Raw genomic sequence first — 22654 nt, 5'->3', positions numbered from 1 at the left:
GTGCTTCTGGCATTAGGACCAGAAGTTTGGCTAAGTTTGGTTAACGCTATTAATCATCATGCATCTTGTACTGACAATTTAATGTGCACATGAATGTAAGATGGACATTAGTGATGGGCATTCAGGAGCACTGTGACATATTAAAGTCCCAAAATTAGTGAAGTTAGTGATGGACTCTAATTTAATTTTCAACTGAACGTTAGTCCACCCTCTAATTGACAAAATTGTAATTATGGTAAATATTTGGGGAAATATTTGGGATAAGTCATTTGGATTCATTTCAAGAGGCAGTGATCACAAAACAGACTCGTGGGCAAAACGGCAGCTAAAACACGGCAAAGAATTACGTAAAAAGAAGAAAATCAAACAGACTTGTACAACAAGCAGGTTTGGAGACACCAAGGGAGCGTGTTATGGAGATCCAGGAGGGGGTTCAGCTACAGCATCGTAGCTTTGTTTTGTTTTAACTCATACATTCTTTAAAAATTGGCTCTTCAATGCGAGTCGGCTCCCAAGGCCCAACGTTCATCTAAAAGAGCTCATTCATAAATGACAAGTCACTAGTGGACATCGCTTATGGGTTAAAAATAGAAGTAAATAGTTTCAGATTTTTAAAAATGTCCAAACAATCTGCTACAGTTCTGTACAGTTGGGTGTTGCAGTGTCAAGTGTTTCAGTTCTGTCACTGTTACACAGTTTGTTGGTACAGCTCATTGGTTTTCCAGTGTGTTCAAATCTGTACAGAGTAGTTTTTATTTTATCTCTAAAATGATATCTTTTTTAATTTAATTCTAACATGTATTTTACTACGTGACTTTTTAATTAAACAATGGACCTGAATCTAATTATATGACCATCAAGAGTGACACTGAAGTATTTTCACCTAAAATGAGTTAATGAAGCGAGTCTTGTTATAAAAATGATAACAGGCCATTAGAGTCATAATTAATGTTTTAGTACTTTTACTTTCGATACTTAAGTACATTGGAAGCCAAATACTTTTGTACTTCTACTCAAGTGGAGGTCTAAAGGGAGGAACTTCTACTTTTACTGGAGTACCTTGGGTGTCTCTACTATAACTCAAGTACATGATTTATGTACTTCACCCACCACTGACAAAAAGTATTATTCTGTGTGACCTTTCGGTTCGTAACGCTCTCGGCTCTCTCCGGCTCTCTTCGGGTCTCTCCGGCTCTCTTCGGCTCTCTCCGCCCTGGTCGGTGTTCTCTGGCGAGAGAAGCGCTAGATGGCGATGTTCATCCCTCTGCTGCTCTGACTGGGAAGTAGTTCATCAGAAAGCAAAGGAACAGATTTGTTTTTCCGGTGGTTTAAAGAGGCGCCGAGTCAATTTCAGGTTTGTAGGTTCTTTTTAAACGTCTTAAAACGGTGACCGACTTGTTCTAAACTCGCTTCCGGCTCTGCTCCTGATCTGTTGTCCGTCGGGCGCTCACAGAATCCTCTGGAAAGCGGGTCCGTGTGGTGAACCCATAACCGCCGTTACCGTAGCGTTCGCTAACGGCTAAACCACGTTTGCCTGTGCGGCTAACTGCAGCGGCGGAGAAGGTAAAAGCGCTTCTCCGCCCCTAAATTAGCGCAGTGCGCAACAAACAGACCGTCCGTGCTGTGTAACAGTGGCTAATGCCAGGTCCGGCTAACAGTTTGACCAAACCTCGCCGCATTAGAGCGGCTTCCCCGGCCGCTGGGAGCCGCAGCGCCGCGCTCAGCCCTAGGGAGCTAAGCTAGCTTAGCTCGCTGAGTGCTGTCTGGCTCGGGCTTTTCCTAGAAGAGCAACGAGCACCTGGATGTAGTTTAAGTGTAATTTCATCTCAGACCTATTTCTGTCTTAACGGGCTCCCGTTTTAATGTGTTTAGCTGCAGTTGTTTGGATGTTTTTACGGTTTGTGTTCAAACCAGCTTCTGTGGACAGAGCGTCCCGTCCCGTGACCGTATAGTTGAAGCCGGTCAACAGAGGTTTATGATCTCCAGGGACTTTGAGGTCTTTAACTGCCTGACTAAGGACCCCAAAAGATTTTACTACGCTGTTAAATAAAAGCTCCTTCAAGGCTTCTTTAGTAAAGGGAGTGGTTCTGTTTAGAGCTGTAAGTTCTGTACAGAACCGTTTTAACCCACTGCTGCTCACAGGCGAAGTGTGGAGGTGTCTGAAAGTGTGATGGGCCGGTTGATGAATGTAATTGACCCAGTCAGGCTGGTTGATAACTATTGTTTAAAAACGCGTAGTTTTGTGAATCCATAAGGAATAGAGAAACCATAATAAAGGTTACATTAAATTAATTAATACATTGAATTAATGATGATTTTAAGAAAAGCCGGTTAACACACCCCGTTGATTTTGATTAGATTTCTTCATCGGTTGATTGTAGGGAAATAGGTGTACGGGTACATCAGAGATGGTAAAGGCAAGGTGTGGCGTTTGATTGTGGCTGTGAACTCAGAGTCAGCAGAAGACGGCTAGAAGCTTTCTGTAAGATATTCACCACTGGTTTAATGCTCTTGTCTTACAGTAGGTGGTGACTTGGAGCTGATGGGGGACGAAAAAGAGACCTGGAAAGTTAAAACGCTTGATGAAATTTTGCAGGAGAAGAAACGCAGACGAGAGCTTGAAGAAAAGACTGACCCCAAGCGCCTGAAAAACGTAGGTCGAGTTTTTTTACTTACAGCTTAGTTTTTAAAAGTTAGCCACCAAAGTTCCTTGCTTTGGCGCTGTGAGTTGACCAGCGGTTTTGTGTGTACAGATCACTCCAGAACCTTTTCACCTGTTTCATTAGACCGTAGGCACTTGCTGAATGTATTTTATGTGGCTGACCTTTCCGCATGGGTCAGTCCATTTCAACTCATTAGAGCCCAGCAGGTTGCATCCTGAATTTCCATTAAATAGATCAGTCAGTATTCTTCATTTGAATTATGCAGAACTTCAAAGCTGTGCTCCAGATAGTCTCTTCGCCTTTTCATTTTAATTTTTTTAAGTTTGCCTCACGTCTGAGGCTAAATAACACATTTAGTTGAACTACTTACAGAATAAAAGTAATATTTTGCTTCAAGTTAGTTAGTTTCATGTTTATATATTCAAACAGATTAATTTGGACAATGTACTTGTATTTATCGGAGCCTATGATTTTTTTTTCTCCCCTACTTATAAAGTTCTGTCATAAGTTCAAAGAGTTATACGGTGAAAATCTGAACTTTTCTGCCATATATTTCTTTATTTTCTTACCATATGACTCTTTTGTGGTTTCACATAAAACTGAAATGAAAAACATAACATGAGGACACTGTAGAACATGTTTGCTAGGCTGTATCTTTTTGAAGATGTAATATATTTTTCGTTTTTTTTACTGGGAAAGTTATCATAAACATAGTGGCCCATATTCACGAAGCTTCTCTGTGTGGATCTATGATCAGATTCTTCTCATATGTGCTGTGACTTTACCGACAGGAGCAGGTCCTAGATAAGCACCCAACAAGTATGTTACCCTTGCTACACAAAGGGCACTGCAGCATTGCACTCCTTGGAAGCCAAACATGAACTGTGTGGTTTTTAGTACAATTTTATAGGAAGGGAATTTCCAGGAAGGCTTGCTTGGAAGCAGTTGCTATGGATTGAGCGTGGGAGTCTTTGGAGGACTTAGGATATTCTCAAATGTTTGATTATAACTGAAAACTTTCACACGTCCCATTGTGTGAGATGGTCAGTGAGCTAAGTGCCTGAGTGATTCAGGCAGTAGCGAGTGAGGGACAAGAGAAGGTGAATAGATGCGTGGCGTGGACTGCGGAGAGGCAGCTTGTCGAACACTGGCGAGAGTGTGAGTGTCTTTATAATGTATGGACCAGAACCTCAAGGCCCGATGTCACAGTTTTAGTCAGCTGCCAGCTTGCAGTAACTGCTTCTCCAGCTCTGCAGAATGGTATCTGCGTTTCCCATGTCCCGGACTGGTCAATTCTTCTTGCAGCTCCTGAAAGCTGTTGAGGTCAGTTGTGTGGTCCGTAAGTTGCGAAAAGTTAGGAACTTCTTGGCCCTTATTTATTAAAGTTGCATAAGCAAGAGTACAGATTTGATCACTTTCAATGATGTATAAACTACTGTTTCTGGTTTAATGAAACTTCTGAACAACGTAGAAGCAAAACTGATAGATCAGCTTCACTGTGTGAAATGCAGCGCCAACTTACACTAAATGTTTTGGGGGGAAGCCAGTAAAATGACCGCTTTAGCAGCTCCTGAGGCAATGGCTGTGCTGGTAGGTGGAGTTTGAGGTCAAGCAGTGAGTGCCCTGCTCCCTCTACTGACTAAACCTGAAAATATAACAACTGAAAAAAATTTAATGTGAAATAAATTATGCGATTGTGTGGTGTGATTATTTTCCTAACATGTTGTATTTAATGCTGTGTTGTGAGGGTGTAAGAGGCTTCTGTGTTCTGTGCTGTATTTTTTGGGTGGTGTTAGTAGAATAAAATAGAAGCACAGTAATACGTCTTTAAGTGGAACACAGAGCATTTGGAGCATTTGTTTACGTTAATGTGCATGTAAAATAAATACATCCACTTTTGTATTGGTCTGCCATGTGCACAAATGTTGGGTGTAACTGGTATGTTCTTATTGCAGTATTAGAGATGATTTTGATAATGGTTTTGCTTTTCTGCAATTGCAAATTAAGCATATTTTTTCAGGCTTTTAAAACACTTGTTCTCAAATTTACACACTATGTCCTATCAGACATGACTTTGATCCTATATATACAAAAAAGTTGGAATTGATAATATTTAACCGTTAGATTCGATTCGATCATATGCATCTTTGATGAATAAGGGTCCTGATGTTATTGTTTTTATTGTATTTATTTAAAGAAGAAAAAAAAGCTTGCATCTCGTTTTTTTTTTTTTTTTACTTTTATTTTGTTTTGTGTTAATTCATATTCGTATAAATAAAATACAATACAAAAGAAGAAAAGAGACAGAGAAAAAAATGATACATGGTATACAATCCCTGTTCACATACAGACGGCAGAACGCTCTGAGTCAAAGGTCTACATCCAGTGCCCTGCGCTCCCTCCAACAGGGGGAAAAGGGCCCCAGTTAACATTGATTTGAGTTTGGGCATTGAGCAAAAAATCAATCCCTCCAAATCAATGAATTAGTGGAAGTATAATGGTTTTCCCATACTCGTGACCGTACTTCCTCTGTGATCTTTTCCTGTCTATCTTGTTCCCAGCGGAGTCACATAATTAATAGAATGTTTATTCATTAAACAGAGGACTTTGTACAGTTTGCCAATAACCCCTTTATTTCCTTCACCCTCATATGCATCCATAAAAACTGAGTCAGTCCTGAGAAATGAACCGGGTTGGTATCTCATGTTTTGTACACTGTTGGGTTAGATAACTTTTTTTTTTTTTTTTTTGTTCATTATAAGCCGTTTTCATATGTTGATGTTGATTTTTACTGAAGTAGCCAATTACCTTTCTATCACTTTGGACAGACGGATGATCGGGAATCCAAACGGGACACTCCGGAGGAAGGAGAGCTGCGGGACCACAGAATGGAAATAACAATACGTAACTCTCCATATATGCGAGAGGACTCCACTGAAGACAGGTATTGAAGCAGAACTGTTTTACTTCTACTATAGAGAAAATTCTAGAAAATTAAAAAGAAGTATTAGGTTTTTCACTTAAAGCATCAGGACACAAGGTTGTTACTGGTCACATCTACGTAGAGGTGTATATAAAAAATATTTCTAATAAAAACCACAAATTGCTCAGTTTAGGTTTTATGTGGCTCAAGACTTTGTTCTATAGGTTTTATGTTAAATAACATAAGCAATGCACAAATAACTAATTCCAAAGGATTGCTTACTGGAATGCTATGTTATGCTGGCTGGAAACAAATTAATGTAAAATTCTGTGTTAATTTTTTTTATACCATTATAAAATGGCTTTCTTTTAGATATTTAAATACTGCAAAAGAATGCCCGTCCCCACTGCTGTCCCCACTACTGTACGGATGCTGTCTTTTGCTCAAGCTTTGGTTTCACACAGGGCCTGCGTTTTGATATCTAATGCAATCTAGATTTAACACATGTTCTTATCGTCAGACAATGCACGTAACCTGCCCTGCCTGATTTTGTTTCCAGAGGAGAGGAAGATGAATCCCTGGCTATAAAGCCCCCACAGCAGATGGCGAGAAAGGACAAGTCATATCACAGGAAAGAAGAGAAGCGGAAGGATAAGAGGAGGCACCGGAGCCACTCCACAGAAGGAGGTAATGACTGCGCGCTGACTTTGAACTGCTGGGTAGTTTTTATTCAGGTTATCTTTTCAATTGTATGACTGGGAATTATCTTTCCAAAGCTGGAAAACACATGCGCACGAAAGACAAAGAGAAAGAAAGGGAGAATGAGAGGCGGAAGAGACAGTGGCAAGAGGACAACAAGGCTCGGAGAGACTATGAAAGACAGAAACGCCGTGATCAGGCCAGGGCCCACTCCCGCAGAGAGAGGTGATTTCAGAAACACGCACACACTTTTCTATTATTCTGTTTCTGCTATTCATACATTTCACATATATGTGACATGCTGCAAAATAGATCAGCTTTAAAAGTATTCAGCTCAGTAACACAGTAAGATCTGATTTTCATAGATGTCACACGGCATGACCCAAAGATGCTTTATTCAAAGTAACCTTGAGTATAGATCTTAAGGAGCCGTACTTGATGAAGAGGCCGTTTGTGAATATACATATATTTAATGTATGGTACTGTCACGTCACATTTTTTGGGTGGTAAAATTGATGATCCTGTTTAAAAAGAATTTATACTGTTCTAAAAGCTGTAAAACAGATATTGACACATTGAGTGGGATCTTGCAGATATAATAATGCACATTCTTTGTACATTAACATTATGAAAGCCTTATGATCCTTAAGGATGCTATTTTAATGAAATTCCTTAAAAGGAAAGACTTGTGAAATATGTATAATTGAAAATTCCACACTTTAGCTAAAAATCTATGTCAAAGCTGCACAACTCGGCCTTTTCTTTACTCAGCCAGGTAGTGATAAAAGAAGACAGACTTTAAATAATTAATTTTTAATTCATAAATTCAAGATTGTTGAAGAGAGACAGGTTGAGCCTGCTGTCTGTATAGTCTGCCCTTTTAAATAGAATATACTTTTTATAAACTGCTACTAGGTTGTTCTTGTAGTTGGCACCAAAAATAGACTCAAAAGAATCCCTGGAGACTAAACTACCTAAAGAAATGTCAGGCCGTCATAAATTAAACAAATGTGAAATTGATTTTTATGGCCATAAAAACTGTAACTCTTGAATGCTTTGGTCCAGTCTTCACAAAGCTTAGTATGAAATTGATTTTAATGGACTGTTGCCTACAGGGGGTGCTATAACATGGATGTAAAAATTACCTTTTGCTTGCTGTGTGGTTTAGGGCAGTGTTTTGCAACCTAGTGCTTTGGGGCCCCCAGATGGTTCCACATTTTTGCTTATGTGTGGAACCATCAGGAGGGCCCCTAGGACTGGATTGATAAACACTGTACTAGAGAGCACAATTTTTTTTCTGACTGAAAGTTTAATGGGCTAAACATTTAGTTAAATCGCTGGCTCAAACAACTGGGCCATTCAGAATGTTTAATGTGAGTGAGTATCTTTTCTTGACTGAACAGCCAAGGCTAGGCCTGGCTGGTACTAACCCTGCCTGTGTGGATGTTTGGGGCTCGTGGAGATCTGCTGATCGGCTTCCCCCGTTTCCTCCGGCCTGCAGGGACCGACTGGAGCAGCTGGAGCGCCAACGGGAGAGAGAGAGGAAGCTCCGCGAACAGCAGCAGAAGGAACAGAGGGAGCAGCGTGAGCAGAAGGAGAGAGAGAGGAGAGCTGAGGAACGGCGCAAAGAACGGGAGGCACGGCGAGAAGGTGCGTATGTACTTTGGGGAAGATCACTGAGGATAATGTAGCTTCATAGTAAATGGCTTTACAGGAGAAGGAATGTAGGTCCGTGTAATCAAACTTTTCTAAGCCATTTTGTTCCATTGCTTTTAGTCCATTGGTCATGAAATGTACCCAAAATGGCAAAGTGCATGAAGCATTTTCAAAATAGGTCAAAAACTGAAAAGTGACAAAAATAGAGATGTTTATACGTTTACAAAGAAAATACACACGCGCATATATATATATATATATATATATATATATATATATATATATATATATATATATATATATATATATATATATATAAAATAAATAAAAAATATCGCTGCTGTCAGAAGAAAACCTCGTATCTCAAAAAATTAGAACTTAACAAGAGAAAGCAAAAACATACTGTAGTTTTAATGCAAGTCAAAGGAACAAGACGTCTTTCCAAGTAATTTTGGGCCGTTTCTTTTGCTCCGTTCATCATGAAATTTACACACAATGTAAAGGGCAACAGGTCCTTTGAAATTATGTCAAAAATGGAAAAATGACAAAAATGGAGATACGAGGTTTTCTTCTGACAATTTTTTTTTAGTAATTTTGTACGCTATTTGCCACTATTAGTTTATTAAACAGCACTCTGCTCTGTTGTTGTGTCCATAGGCCCCCCCCCTCACCACCGGGGTGGTGCTACAGAGGAGTACGGAGACAAAGCCAAGCCTCGGCACCGCAGTCGTAGCCGGAGCCCTGCTCGTCAGCAAAGAGAACAAAGACCAGAGAGTGGTGAACAGCGTCGGACAAGTGAGTCAAGCATAGCCAACTAAACGTTCCCCATTATAATATCTGTTCCCTCAGTATTCCCAGCAGATGAATGGTACACATGGATGGCTAAAATAAATATATGAAAAAGCTGACTTCAAGCATTTGACTACTTTAGTTACTGACATAAGGTTAACCACAGCGGTATAGATCAAAATGTTTTTTTCCCTCATGGTGTGCGTGTAGCTTATAATGAACCAAATGACGTCAAACTGTCTGTCATTTATTAAAGTGTGTACATAGATGCACCAGTTAAGTTGTGGCTTACTGATACAGTGCTGCTGGTGCGTACTCTACCTTGTCACGTTTTGTAGGCCTATTTTTAAACTAAATTTCAGAAAAGGGGCTTTACTAACATCAGAGCTCTGTGCCAGAATAATTAAGAGCAGTATAAGCAGTAGATTCCATATATCCTATTGCAGTGTGAAAGGAAACCTATGTGGCACTAACTGGAAACCTAGAAAGAAAAACAGTAGCCAGGCATTATGCTTTTATTTTCTCATGTCTTTTGAATTAAATATAAAAAGCCCTAGTAGACCACAAACAGAAACTGAAAGCAAGGACAAAACCACATGAGGATTTTATGCAGGAGCTTAAGTTTACTCTAGACCCACTTTTAATACCTTAGTTGTTTCCATCTCATTCCTTCAGCCTTTCAACAATATAACATTATATATTTATATTATTAGGTTACATCATTGATTACATCATTGAAAAGGGATTCAGGCAACATAGTTTCCACGGTGGGTCTTGGAACCAAATAAATGGAGAGTTTTGGTTTTATGCGGATGTTTCTCCAGACTTCGCAGATAGGCTGAAAGGTTTGACTTGCTTTAATCTATGAGCAGTTGTCGTGTCCAGGCATTGCTGATGAGGTCTTTGTCATACGTACATAGAAAAATGCAATACTTACAGTTAGTTCTGTTGTTTTTCCTGATCTGGTCAGATGTATTTAATACAAACTGCTCTCAACTTTTCAAGCTTAGATTTTTGTAATGACCATTTTATAGTGTGTTTACTACTGACTTGTGCTTTACTGATCTAATTGGATTGCCTGATCTGAGGGTTTTGGCTTCCAGACACTTTAAAATGGTGATATATAGTGGTATTTCCTATGTTGTTATTTATGCTTAAAACGTTTTGTAGTGTTTTGAATGACGTTCTAGTTCTGCTCTAATATGCATGGTAGCCTGCTCCTTTGTCTTGGCTGTGAATGAGCCATTACTGCTAACCTGGGTTTCATACCGGGCATAGTACAGCACGTGCCATTTATGGGGCCTCTAAATGGAATAAGTAGGCCACAGATGAACAGAGGATCAGAGTTAGATTGTGCTTCACGCAGCTGATTCCAGATCCATTAACCCTTGTAGGGTTACACTTTTATGTTGGATTTATTTACATTATGGATTTATTTTATACAGTCTCCAGAGTTGAGCAGTTCGAGACTGTTCTGCAAAGCTTCTAAAAAGGGATATAGTTGCACCGGAGCCCTCATTGGAAAGGCAAAGTGCTATCCTTCTTGGAAAAGGAAAAGTCACATGAATTCCCGAGATTTATTCTTTTATATGCGACTTTCTTTTATGTATAACATTGTGGACCTGTAAGGGTTGAAATATACCTGGATCAAATCAGGGCATTCTTACTGTTATTGAGTGCTCCAAAGAGGTTATTATTATGATAATTTTTGCTTCTTTAATTATATTTTTTTCTTATTTTTCACTGATGCTAATAGGAGACTATCATTTCCTTCGTAGATGTAATCTGTTAGTCCATACCAGGTTATTTCCACACTGTAAAATGAAGTTCAGCCAGAGTTTTTCCTACGAGTCTTAATAGGCCAGTCTAGCACAGCTTTTGTGGTAATAAGACACTTCTAGTGGTGTGTGCTAGCCATTAGCGTTCCCTCACTGGCGGGGTATGTCCTGTAGTCTGCTGCACAGAGGCTATTATGTCACCCAGTTTCCTTCACTTGCTTTTATTTGCGAGGTCACTGTAAAAGTGATAAGCTTTTGCTGTATGGTGAGTGTGTTGCGTAACGTTACAGATGCTTTAAGCTTCATGTGTCATGGAAAGCATAGCATTGTAATCGGTTTTAAGAATAAGCTTTTTTTTCCTCAGTAAAAGAAGAGAAGCCAGAGGGAAGAGATTTACTCTCTGATCTTCAGGATATCAGTGACAGTGAGAGAAAGACCAGTACAGCAGAGTCCTCCATAGGTAAGAACCAAAAATGTGCACAGACGTGACGCTAAATGCTATGCCAGTTATAGCAACTGCTAAGCTGTCTTCAGTGATGAACAACTACATCCATAACGAAAAAAGGTTATAGGCTATTGGAGATGTAAAACGCCGAAATATATACGCTGCCTTACAACATGCATGCATACGTTTTTACTGTGCTCAGAATACTTTCTCATCATCATCTTATTCATTATTATTATTATTATTATTATTATTATTATTATTATTATTAATAATAATAATAATAATAATAATAATAATAATAATAATAATAGATGTAGTAGTAGTAGTAGTATCAGTATCATCTTATTTCATATAAGTTGATTTTATTTTTGTTGTCCACTGTCCCTTAATTTCATAACTTTCCTAATAAAAGCTTCAGGTTCTGGATCGGAGGATGAGGATGACGACGAAGAAGAGGAAACGAGCAGCCAGAGTGAAGGAGATGAAGAGGGAGAGTCGGGCTCAGATTCAGGATCTGATCAGAGTGCAGGTTGGTGTCCTTCCAGCCAGGTCAATAAACCCTGTACTTTCAGAAGTATACAGACAAGTTACACCCGTTGTTGACACAGGCTTTAATTGCATACAGAGACCTTGTATATTTTCCAGACAAAAGCATTGTCATTAGAATGGAACACTCTGGAGCAGCTAAAGCTCACCATGCCCAATGCCAGATGTTGGCTAAAGGGCATAAAGGCCCCTGAACATTGAGCTGTGGAGTAGTGGGACTGCATTCTCTGGAGTGCTGGAGCTCCATCTAATGACTTTCCAACATCTGTACCTAACCTGACTAATGCTCTTGTGGCAGAATCAAATCAAATCCTCACAGCAGTGTTTCAACATCTAATGTAAAGACTTTCTGGAAGAGTGCAGCAATGCAGGCTAGCACTGTGCTTAAAACTAGTGCTGTGCTTAAAACAGCTTCTTATTCTTGTGTCAGATTCAGTATTTGGAATCCTCCTCTTGTGTATGAGAAGTAGGTTTAGCTTGTAATCCAAAGAAGAGAAAAGCAGCTTGACATGTTTAGACTCTTATTACATGTTTGAATTGATTTTATTGCAAGACTTTTTATATTCTAATACTTTTTTTAAGAATTAATTTTACAAAGGAATTCAATTTACGCATGCAAAAATGTTTTATTAAATAGTTGATATTTAATATTTAATTAATGCAAATCAAATTCCTGATATCAAGAAAATGAATTTTCTTAATTACTACTTAAAATGTCACATTTCCCCTGTATAAATTAAATTCGTGAGATCAAGAAAAAGGAGTTAAAGTAGGAAATGAGAGCTAAAACAGTTAGCCATAGTAATTAGAATTTATTTGTAATAAAAATACCAAATGTTCTTAGTTGTGTGCATAAAATTATTACTGTTCTTATAATTAATCAGAAAATGGCTGAAGTTATTATTACTGACATGTTTAATTAAAAAAATTAAACCATACCTGCTAAAATGTACATTATACATGTAGTAAAACATAAAAATAATTAGTTTTTTAAATTTTTACTGTTATTTGTCGGCATTTCTTCTCTTAAAATCTGTAGCTCTGTTTCTTAGAATGTTTAAGTGTTTAGTGTGTATGACCTTATTTACATATTAATTTTTGTTGGCCCTTGTTAAAAGGCACTGGCGTGCTAATCATCATCATCATCATGGTGACAATGAATAGCTTTTATTTTACTGTGTTGGATCAGTTTATCCTAAATCAGTGTGATATGCATCCTCACAACATAATAAAGTGATCTAGCAAATATGAGAAAGTTACAGTTTAAACTTAAAATGCAGTATTATGTGTATATATTCAGCCGTAAAAGTAATAATAGCTGTTTTGGTAAAGAGTTTCCCTGTTTTTGTTTTTCTTTCCTTCTGTAGACGACGTTAGCGATGAGGAGCAGTCAGAAGGGGAGGAAGAAGAGAGAGAGAATGGTCACCACATACCTGCTGGTAAGGATGGTCTTGCAAACCCAGGGCCAGTTTGAATTATTTCAGCTTTGTTGCTTATGGGATTTGAATTACATTACATAAAGAAACATGATAATGTAGGCAAACATTTTAACAAACTGTGGTAAGAGAAGCCTAAAAATGCAGATAAAAAGAAAAGCAAGATATGAACAACAATAAAAAATGTAATAGACTAATAGATTTGCAGTGTGATGTTCCAACATGAGTAATATACTTCCATTTTAAAGTTTCTTGTACTCTAGCTGCTGCATTTTAAAGTAGAATTGTCTGTCCATAGTGTTTTATGGATCCCAATATTGGTTGGTTAGCTATGAAGAATGCTAGAATGCTCTTTCTATCGAGCCCCTACACAGGTATCCCGATTGCTACAAACAGTTTGGTCTGGTTTCTTTGCCTGTTTTCCTCTTTAGTCCCAGAGTCACGCTTTGATCACGACTCTGAGGAGAGCGGTGAGGAGGAAGAGGGAGAGGAAGGAGAAGAAGGGGGAGATGGGACCCCTCAGTCTCATTCTCAATCCGCCACACCAGAAGAAAATTATATCCCAGACTCGCCTCCTGTCTCACCTGTAGAACTGAAGAAAGAGCTTCCCAAATATCTCCCAGCTTTACAGGTACACAGTTGGACTGTCACATCCTCAGTCATTCATATCATATCATAGATTAAGCCATAAAAATGTTTGTATAACTGTGTGCTGTGTGTTCTTCATATTAATTAAATATAAAAGGCATTTAAATGCCAACTTAACAGACCTTTATAATCAGCTGTCTAATACAACACTAAACAAGTGTTGCATGTCTGCTTTGTGTTTTAGGGTTGTCGTAGTGTGGAGGAATTCCAGTGTTTGAACCGTATAGAGGAAGGCACATATGGAGTGGTCTACAGAGCCAAGGACAAAAAAACAGATGAAATTGTGGCCCTCAAGAGGTTGAAGATGGAGAAAGAGAAGGAAGGATTTCCCATCACTTCTCTTCGAGAGATCAACACCATCCTGAAGGCCCAGCACCCCAACATAGTGACTGTTAGGGTGAGTTATTTGAATCGTATGATTTCTACTTGCCTGCGTCAGGAGATGAAAATCTGCAGCATTGTTTTTATTTGTGACTCACTGTTCGAGTATCACTGTATGAAGTAATGCATTACAGCAGGGGTGCACATCTCTGTTCCTGGAGGGCTGGTGTCCAGCACAGTTTGGTGACTATCCTGCACATATACAGCTAATTCAACTCATCTGCTCATTAGCAGGTTTAGTGGGTGTGACACCAGCCCTCCAGGACTGGAGTTGTGCACTCCTGGGTTATAGTAATGTGATTACTTTTTTCTGCAAATAGTTTAACACAATAGTTTAAATTTTTGTAATTTCATAGTTTTGACTCAAAAAGAATTGTCTAATAATATTCTTACCTGTCCTTGTACACAATTTACATGAATTGCTTTTGACAGCTGACTGAATCTAAACGTGACCAGCTCACTGTGAGCTGGGGAGCTCAGCAAATGTTGAAGTAATCTAATCACACTAATATGAAACTGATGGATAAAGATCCTCATGCTGAAAAGAGAACACAGACCTTAACTGAACAGTTCAAGCAAGATTTTTATTCAAAATGACTCCATACGCTTTACATTCCTATTACTATTCATAGAATTTTATTTTAAGGCATCTGTTTTTGAACTGACTTTTCATGGAGTTTTCAAACAGCACTGGTTCTACAAAATTTTGATCATACCTGTGTGTTCAGAGTAAAGGTAGTACTGGTAATGCACCTGTCCCAATAAATGACTGGAAATGATTACTGGGTTTTCTCTTCTACTTTTCCATTTGGAACAGATGTGAATGATTTTACAGAGTAATGTAAAAGTAGTAAACCACAAAGTAATAATACTTTTTCCAGGAAGTACTGAGTAAAGTATTATTTAATCAAATAAATACATTTTCAGGTTAGAGTTACTGTAGGATTTGTGATGCTTTTAATAATCTGTCGTCTGTAACCATTATTCTTGTAGGAGATCGTTGTGGGCAGTAATATGGACAAGATCTACATAGTGATGAACTATGTAGAGCATGACCTAAAGAGCCTAATGGAAACCATGAAACAGCCCTTCCTCCCAGGTGAAGTGCATCATTTTTAATCATCGTTCTTGCAAAACGTGTATTAGGTTTGTGGTCTATTAATGTGCAGGTGAAGTTATTAATAAACGAATAATCAACTTTTTGTCATCTTTTAGGTGAAGTAAAGACACTAATGATTCAGCTCTTGAGAGGAGTTCGGCATCTCCATGACAACTGGATCCTACATCGTGACCTCAAGACCTCTAACCTGTTGCTTAGCCACAAAGGCATTTTAAAGGTATCACTCTGGTTCTGTCAAAAAAGAAAACAGCTTCAGAATTTTCAGTTTATTAATTATTTATTCATGATTAGAAGACCTTGTATCTAATCAGGTTCTTCAAAAATACTCTGAAATGTTCTTCTAAACCGGTCCTACATGGGGAAAATATGAAAGACTTTATCAGGAAAACCATCCGTACATATAAAAGTATCTGTTTTCTGTAGATTGGAGACTTTGGATTGGCACGAGAGTATGGATCTCCCTTGAAACCCTACACACCAGTGGTGGTCACGCTATGGTACCGTGGTCCCGAGCTGCTTTTGGGGGCAAAGGTCAGTGAGCTGTCATGCAGCAACCTTCAGAGCCATGTCCAACAGTGAGACAACATAGGACATAAATAAAATCTGTGCTAGAAGCATAAACTCTTGATGATTTTGTTATTGTTGTTGAAATCCATTGTTTCTAAAAAATGCTAAGAACAGGGAATACTCGCTGACAGTCTACTGCAAGTTATGTTCATTTTATGTTCATACTTCATTTTTCTTTACAGGAGTACTCCACTGCTGTGGACATGTGGTCAGTGGGCTGCATATTTGGCGAACTGCTCACCCAGAAACCACTCTTCCCTGGCAAGTCGGAGATTGACCAAATCAACAAAATATTTAAGGTGAGCTTTCAGCTTTATAATTGTAGTTGAAGTAGGAAAAACACATTTTTTACATGGTCCCACATTGGTATGGTTTACTGAATTTACTTTTTCATTGACATTGCATGGGATTAGTCTGCAGAAATAAAAACTAAAGGGGAAAAAAATTGTCCAACTTGAGTACATCATTCATCACTGTGATGATTCATCTGACCACAGGACACATGTTTTATAATGTAATTTCCTGTTCTTGTAAACAGTTTTTGTACATTTATCCTGCCAGTGCACAGTCCCAAACATGTATACCCCAGCTAGATGAGCTGTCTAATGTAGGCTTGGTGGTGTTCTCTTCAATTTAGTGTACTTTTAACATTTGCCGCCTCCACCGGCCTTCAAAACCTTCGTAAAGCCATTTGTGTGTTACATGTGTGAGCCTGTGTGATTTCTTTCTTCTTGTATCGTAGGACCTAGGCTCTCCCAGTGAGAAAATTTGGCCAGGCTACAATGAGTTGCCTGCAGTGAAGAAGATGACTTTTACAGAGTACCCCTATAACAACCTGCGTAAGCGCTTTGGAGCACTGCTGTCTGATCATGGCTTCGACCTCATGAACAAGTAAGTATTCACTTGCCTGGTCTGGATTTACACAGGGAAAGTTTCATACAACCTAAGTTTCTTGAAACTTGCATAAAACAAATTTTTTCTTGTTGCATAATTTAAAGGATCACCTTAATTTTTACACAGTGCAGATTGCTTTATAACTAAGATGATGAATATTAGTATAGAAGTGGAGACCAAGATGCAGCCCTCAGTGAACTAAAGGATAGTGACAGATTATATAAAGATGAGAAAAAATATTGCAGATATGCAAGTGCAGGTAAGTAACAGATGATTTTATATATCCGGAGCGATACATTGTATTAAAAAAATATAAACTGCCACCTTCGCAAACTAGTGGAGTAATGGAATGTGTTCAGTTTGACTTTTTGAATTGCTTTGTGTTACTATCAAGTACAGAAGTTGTTGCATGCAACTAATTTGACATTTTCACTGTTTAAAGCCAGCCTTAGGTTCCTGTGAGGCTTGTCTTAGTGAAATATGCACACACAATAATAAAGTAAAGCACTATTCAGGCTGAATTAGTTTTACCAGAGGAGGTTCAGAAATGTAACCTGTAGGGAAACTGTCTGGCTGATCCATACGGAATAGCATGTCTGTGTAATTTCTCCAAATTAGAACAGAGAGCCTGGATTCAGAGGTCACAGCCTGGATGTTCAAGTCAGTTATGCAACAGACATGACATTCAGTAATAATAACAATATGCTGCACAGCTGTGTATATTAGCTGGTTTTGTTGCTTTAGGATGAGCTCAGGTCAAACAGGACTGTGATTACTGAAAGAGCTCAGCCAGTTACAGAAGGTAATTCTTCCCGGACTCATTACTTGACAAATTTTACTTGACAAATTTTTTAAAATGTCAACATTTCAGATTTGTACTGGATTAAAGTCACAGATCTTGTCAGCAGGTTGTAGAATTATAGCACCTCCCCAGACAAATATAATCAGGCTTGAATAGGGATTAAGATACGTTATATTGTCTCTTCTCACACACAGTGAGAACCCGTGCAGTGCACCCGTTTATATAAGGTCTCTTTGTGAGGTTCTTATAGTTTTGAATGCATCGCTCCTTTCAGCTAAAAAATCTCTGTAGGAAATCACAACCTAGCTGCAAATACCACACGTGTGTGTGTGTGTGTGTGTGTGTGTGTGTGTCATGTGCTGCATACAGTATGTCAGCAGGTGAACATGCCGTTTGTGTTTGGTCTGTCTGGAGCAGCAGGAGCTTCTCTTGCGGAGGAGTCTGCCTGGCCTGTTAGACGCAGGGCAGCCAGAAACAGCAGCCAAATTACACATCCTAGACTGCACTCCAGACCAGGAAAATACCCCTTTCTTTTAGTTTTTAGTTTATGGGTAGCTTCAGTAGATGTTGTCATTTGCTCATATATTTGTCAGTTATCTGTTGTTAACATGGCTAACATTTACTTTATTTGTAAACAAATCTGTTTTTCGGCTCATTTTCCACTGTTCCTGAGATGACATTTGGATTTGCTATTATACAAGCTGTCAAAAGCATAAACAAACATGTTTCTAGCACATATCTAGCATTCATCTCTCCCCAGAGTAGCTCTCAGCAATTTTGGAAAATGATAATCACATTTTTCCACGATCTAAAATGTGTTGCGAACAAGCTAAGAAAGCCTGCTGACATGAGGGGAGCATAGGGGGGGAGGGGGACAAAGAAAACAAAAACAGCTTTTGGCCATTTAGACCCGTAATGCACACCTTAATTCCAAAAAAAGCTGGGGTGCTTTGTGAAATGCTGGTAAAAACTGAAAGCAGTAATTTGTAAATCCACCTGATCCGTTTTAAATGAAAAGATATTTAATGTTTTATCAGCTTCCTTGTGTTTTTGTAAATATGTGATTCCACAACATGTTCTAACAGTCATATTTTGATGTAGAAGGAACTTTTGGGAAAGGACTAATGTTTTATAAGCGAGGGCGGGTTGAGGCTTTTCACTTTGGCAAAAGCTTAGTCAGCAATTAATCCGGCGGTTTAAGAATATTATTCCTCAGTGACGATTGCAAGGGTTTAAGGTATTTCACCCTGTACGATGCAAAATGCCATCAGAACATTATAAATGGCAAGGCTGAAAACCACAACTGCATGCCCATGACCTTCCTCAGGGAGCACTCCTTTAAACCAGCATGCCTTTGTGATGGATACTGTCACATGAGTTTGGGAATGCTTTGACAAGCTGTTGTCAATGAAGACTGTTTAGATCTGCATCCACAAATGCAAGTTAAGATTATACTATGCACAGCAGAAGCCACATATCAACAATGTCTAGAATTAGCACCGACAACAGTTGTGCTGTTTTGGATTCCCGGCCTTGGATGGCTGTAGTATTACTAAGGATCTTGCTGTAGTATTACTAAGGATCTTGCTGTAGTATTACTAGGGATCTCCTGATGATGGGGCCAACACTTTAATGGCTGTGCATCCTGGGAGCCTAAACAGCCAACTTTTTTATAAACAAAGCTGCTGCATTACACAAAAAGTACTAGTTGAATTTAAATAGACTGAATGTTCAGAACTAAACTAGCAAATGGCTGCATTGAACCATGAGTAGTGTTTCTGCTGATGTTTTGATATTGCTCAGATATAAAGGTGCAAGAGTTGACTTGGAGGACAGGGGTCCTTGTTGGTAGTTAGACAGATTACACACAAACATAATGGCCTAATCTGCCTAGTAGCTTTGCGCATTTTACTTTGTCAGCTGTTGCACAGACTAGATAAGTTGGTGGATAAGGGGTTAAAATAAAAGAGAAACCTCAGAAAAACAGGACTGTTGGCAGCTTTGCATAGTCTTGTTTTGTCACTTAAATAAATCAAATCTACTTTCTCTCTCACAGATTCCTTACCTACTGTCCTGCCAAACGTATCAGTGCAGACGAGGCCTTGAAACACGAGTATTTCCGGGAAACACCGCTCCCCATTGAGCCATCCATGTTCCCCACTTGGCCAGCAAAGAGTGAGCAACAGCGGGTGAAGAGAGGAACCAGCCCTCGACCCCCAGAGGGGGGTCTGGGCTACAGTCAGCTGGTATGAAAAACCATAGCTACCTGCCAGTGTTATGACTGTAAAGCTTGCTGTACATTTAAAATCTGAAACGTCAATCTTTTACAATGTTCTTCAAGTGATTAACATCTATGTCAGTTATTTAGGCCAGAGGTCTTGATCATTTTAGTCCACTTCGTGCTTTTTCAGCTATTTCTTTCAGAACAAGTTTGAAGCAATAATTTAGCCAAAAAAATCCAGTTTACACAGATTTCCTCGAATGCAGTCAGTCAGCCAAGGCATGTTTGGTATCCAAGTTTAGTTGTGGACAAAAGTATGGACAAAATTCAGAGTTGAAGATGCTTGTTACTATTTTAGTTACACAACATACCGTGTTCTGCTTTATAGAAAAGTGTCCTACAGTTTATCCATATAAGCAAGCTTATTTAAGAACTCCACACCATTTGAGGTGATTGAGTTGGGGGGGGGGGGGGGAGTGATGCACATAATCAGGTATTTGTATCGTGGTATACTACTGGTATACTACTGGTGTCGTGGTATACTACTGGTATACTGGTATACTACTGGTGTCGTGGTATACTACTGGTATACTACTGGTGTCGTGGTATACTACTGGTATACTACTGGTGTCGTGGTATACTACTGGTATACTACTGGTATACTGGTATACTACTGGTATACTACTGGTGTCGTGGTATACTACTGGTATACTACTGGTGTCGTGGTATACTACTGGTATACTACTGGTATAGTACTGGTGTCGTGGTATACTACTGGTATACTACTGGTGTCGTGGGTGCTCTCAAGCAGACGAATCAGGCGAGGGGTGAAGTTAAATTTAGCCATTCTAGCCAGCAACTCTACGCTGTGGAAGAGAGCTGCACGAGTGAGCCCAACCCAGCTATAACTGAGCTCAACTCTGCATGTACATTGGCCTTGATGTTTTTCATGATTTAAAAGAGAGAATCAGCCATATAAAATAACCTGTCAAAATAAATGAAAACAACTACACTACAACCAGGTGATGGTTGTATGATGACATATAAATAAAAATATTTTATTAGGTTATGTATCTTTGAATGACAGGGCTACAATCAACAGATGAACTTCAGCCACTAATAATACATTGTTGAGGCCTGCTGGATATATTTTGTACTGCATTAACAGACATGCCTAAAATTATAGTTAATCATGACGTAAATATTGGTCTTCACGCACCGTCTTTTTTTGGGGGGTTCTTGAGGAAGTCCCATGAAAAAGTCTGTCATGTTCATAACGTTTTCGTAAACCGCATCTTTGTGCTCAGGTGTGTGTGTGTGTGTGTGTGTGTGTGTGTGTGTGTGTGTGTGTGTGTGTGCGTGCGTAGATTCTGTTTTTACCCAAGAACAAATTTCAAATGAGAAAACATTGGTGAATGTCAGAATCTTCGTGAGGACTGCCTAAGTGGGTTTTAAGAAGAAATTTCTTAAGAACAGTTGGTGAATGAAGCCAGTTGTTTATTGGCTGAATTAGAGTATTCAAATACTTTTTTCAGAAATACCAACAAATATGTGATGATTTCTTGGTGGTGTCAAAGTTTTCATTCCTTGTTACTTTAGCCTTGCAGCTTCACTGCAAAACTACAAATGTAAACCATGAAACGTCTCGGCTGATCTACGTTTGGAGTAAAGGGAACATTTTAGATTTTTTTTTTTTTGCTGAATTTCTTTAAATCATGAGAAAGATGGATGAATGTTTAGGCTTAATTATCTGTATATGTTTCATTTTCATTAAATCTTTTTGCACATTTCATTGTCCTCTCCAGGGTGACGACGATCTTAAAGACACTGGTTTTCACCTGACTACGGCTAACCAGGGACTGTCCAAGTCTGGCCCAGGATTCAGTCTGAAGTTCTGAGCCCTTGACTCATCCCTACTCAGGTACCAGGCAGTCTGGCCTGGGAATTGTTGCTGTTTTATGGCACTACTGCCAGGACTCGATTCAAGAGAGACTCACTGAAAGCAGACCATGATCTTTCCTCTGAGCCTTGGTGAGACACAGACAGACTCTTACAAACTGTTCTCCAGGGACTTGGAGAAATTCAGAGACATATTGATTCATATTCTTCTAGTGGTTACAAGCCATTAACTCAAAAACAAGCCCGAATTGGGATTCTGGCTTCAGATGTCAATGCGTTTTATTCCTTTTTTTTCCCTTTGTGCTTTTGCAGTCTTCATAGAACCACTTTCTGTTTCCTCCGTCTTTATTTTTGTGTTTTAGCTTCCAGTGTATTACATCACATCAGCGTTTCATGGATTTGGTATTTCAAACCTGGTTTTATGCAACTGACGAGGGACCATTCACCTGCATTCCCTCCTACACAAGCTAGATCCATAACTGTAGTGACTGGCACAGGTGACGTTATTTTGTGAGAAATAAAACTCTTTGTTAGTCTATTTATACACTTCTGAAGTCTGAAACTTCTGGGTATGTTGCAAAGGAGTAAGGAAGCTGAGTTTTAAAACAGAAACGACAAGAAAGAGGGGGGGAGAATAGCCAACCAGCCTTGAAAGCAGCCCCAGCACCAGATGTCCAAAAATGATGTCATTCTTTGCACTGCACATAGTCTGCACAATCAAGAGATCTTTGTCTGCTTCTCCATTTTATTAGAGAAGCCACAGTGACTTTCCTCTCAAAGCAATTTTCTCCATTTTAGTCATAGACACTTAATGATTTGGGCATCAGGAACTTCAGTGATAAAAGAAGCTTTTGCCTGTTTTTTTTTTTTTCCTTTTTCTGATGTTATATAATTTCTCCAAGTCCTTGTTTCATGGTGGACTTCTGGATTTCTGAAGTTTCCCTGGCTTTCTCCCACTGAACATTAGGCTGCTTGTATTTCCACTCACTAAATTGCTAGCATGTCTTAAATCAACACGGTTGCCAATTCAGTGTTGGAAACTTGCAGATTAGCTACTGTGATTTAGCTGGTTGACCTCAGAAGTGCCAATAGTGGTCAACCAGAAGTAAAATAAGGACATGGCTTAAATAAAATGGATCAATACCAAGTACTACAGAATATGCTACATGTTGAAAATACTAGTT

At 39.0% G+C, this 22654-nt stretch overlaps 1 protein-coding gene across 3 annotated transcripts; it reads left to right on the top strand.

The window, feature by feature from the left end:
• Window positions 1-1240: 1240 nt before the first annotated feature.
• cdk11b (cyclin-dependent kinase 11B) lies at window positions 1241-22617 on the top strand. 3 transcript variants are annotated; one of them, XM_017722342.2, is made up of 19 exons: window positions 1241-1354; window positions 2523-2653; window positions 5492-5607; window positions 6146-6273; window positions 6363-6510; window positions 7787-7935; window positions 8599-8736; window positions 10873-10968; window positions 11369-11485; window positions 12870-12941; window positions 13370-13569; window positions 13771-13983; window positions 14961-15066; window positions 15183-15304; window positions 15511-15618; window positions 15837-15953; window positions 16397-16545; window positions 19407-19596; window positions 21377-22617. In XM_017722342.2, exons 2-19 carry the CDS (start codon window positions 2543-2545, stop codon window positions 21467-21469), a joined length of 2373 nt encoding a protein of 790 aa, XP_017577831.1. In that variant the 5' UTR covers window positions 1241-1354; window positions 2523-2542; the 3' UTR covers window positions 21470-22617. The 3 variants fall into 3 exon arrangements, with proteins under 3 accessions (XP_017577831.1, XP_017577828.1, XP_017577829.1); XM_017722339.2 differs by having other exon boundaries at window positions 7748-7935; XM_017722340.2 differs by lacking the exon at window positions 1241-1354 and adding an exon at window positions 1426-1563 and having other exon boundaries at window positions 7748-7935.
• The last annotated feature ends 37 nt before the right edge of the window (window positions 22618-22654 follow it).

Source organism: Pygocentrus nattereri, chromosome 29 (genome assembly GCF_015220715.1).
Source record: "Pygocentrus nattereri isolate fPygNat1 chromosome 29, fPygNat1.pri, whole genome shotgun sequence".
Taxonomy (NCBI): Eukaryota; Metazoa; Chordata; class Actinopteri; order Characiformes; family Serrasalmidae; genus Pygocentrus; species Pygocentrus nattereri.
The sequence above is the reverse complement of the archived record's forward strand: the minus strand, read 5'-3'. Positions and strand labels throughout refer to the sequence as shown.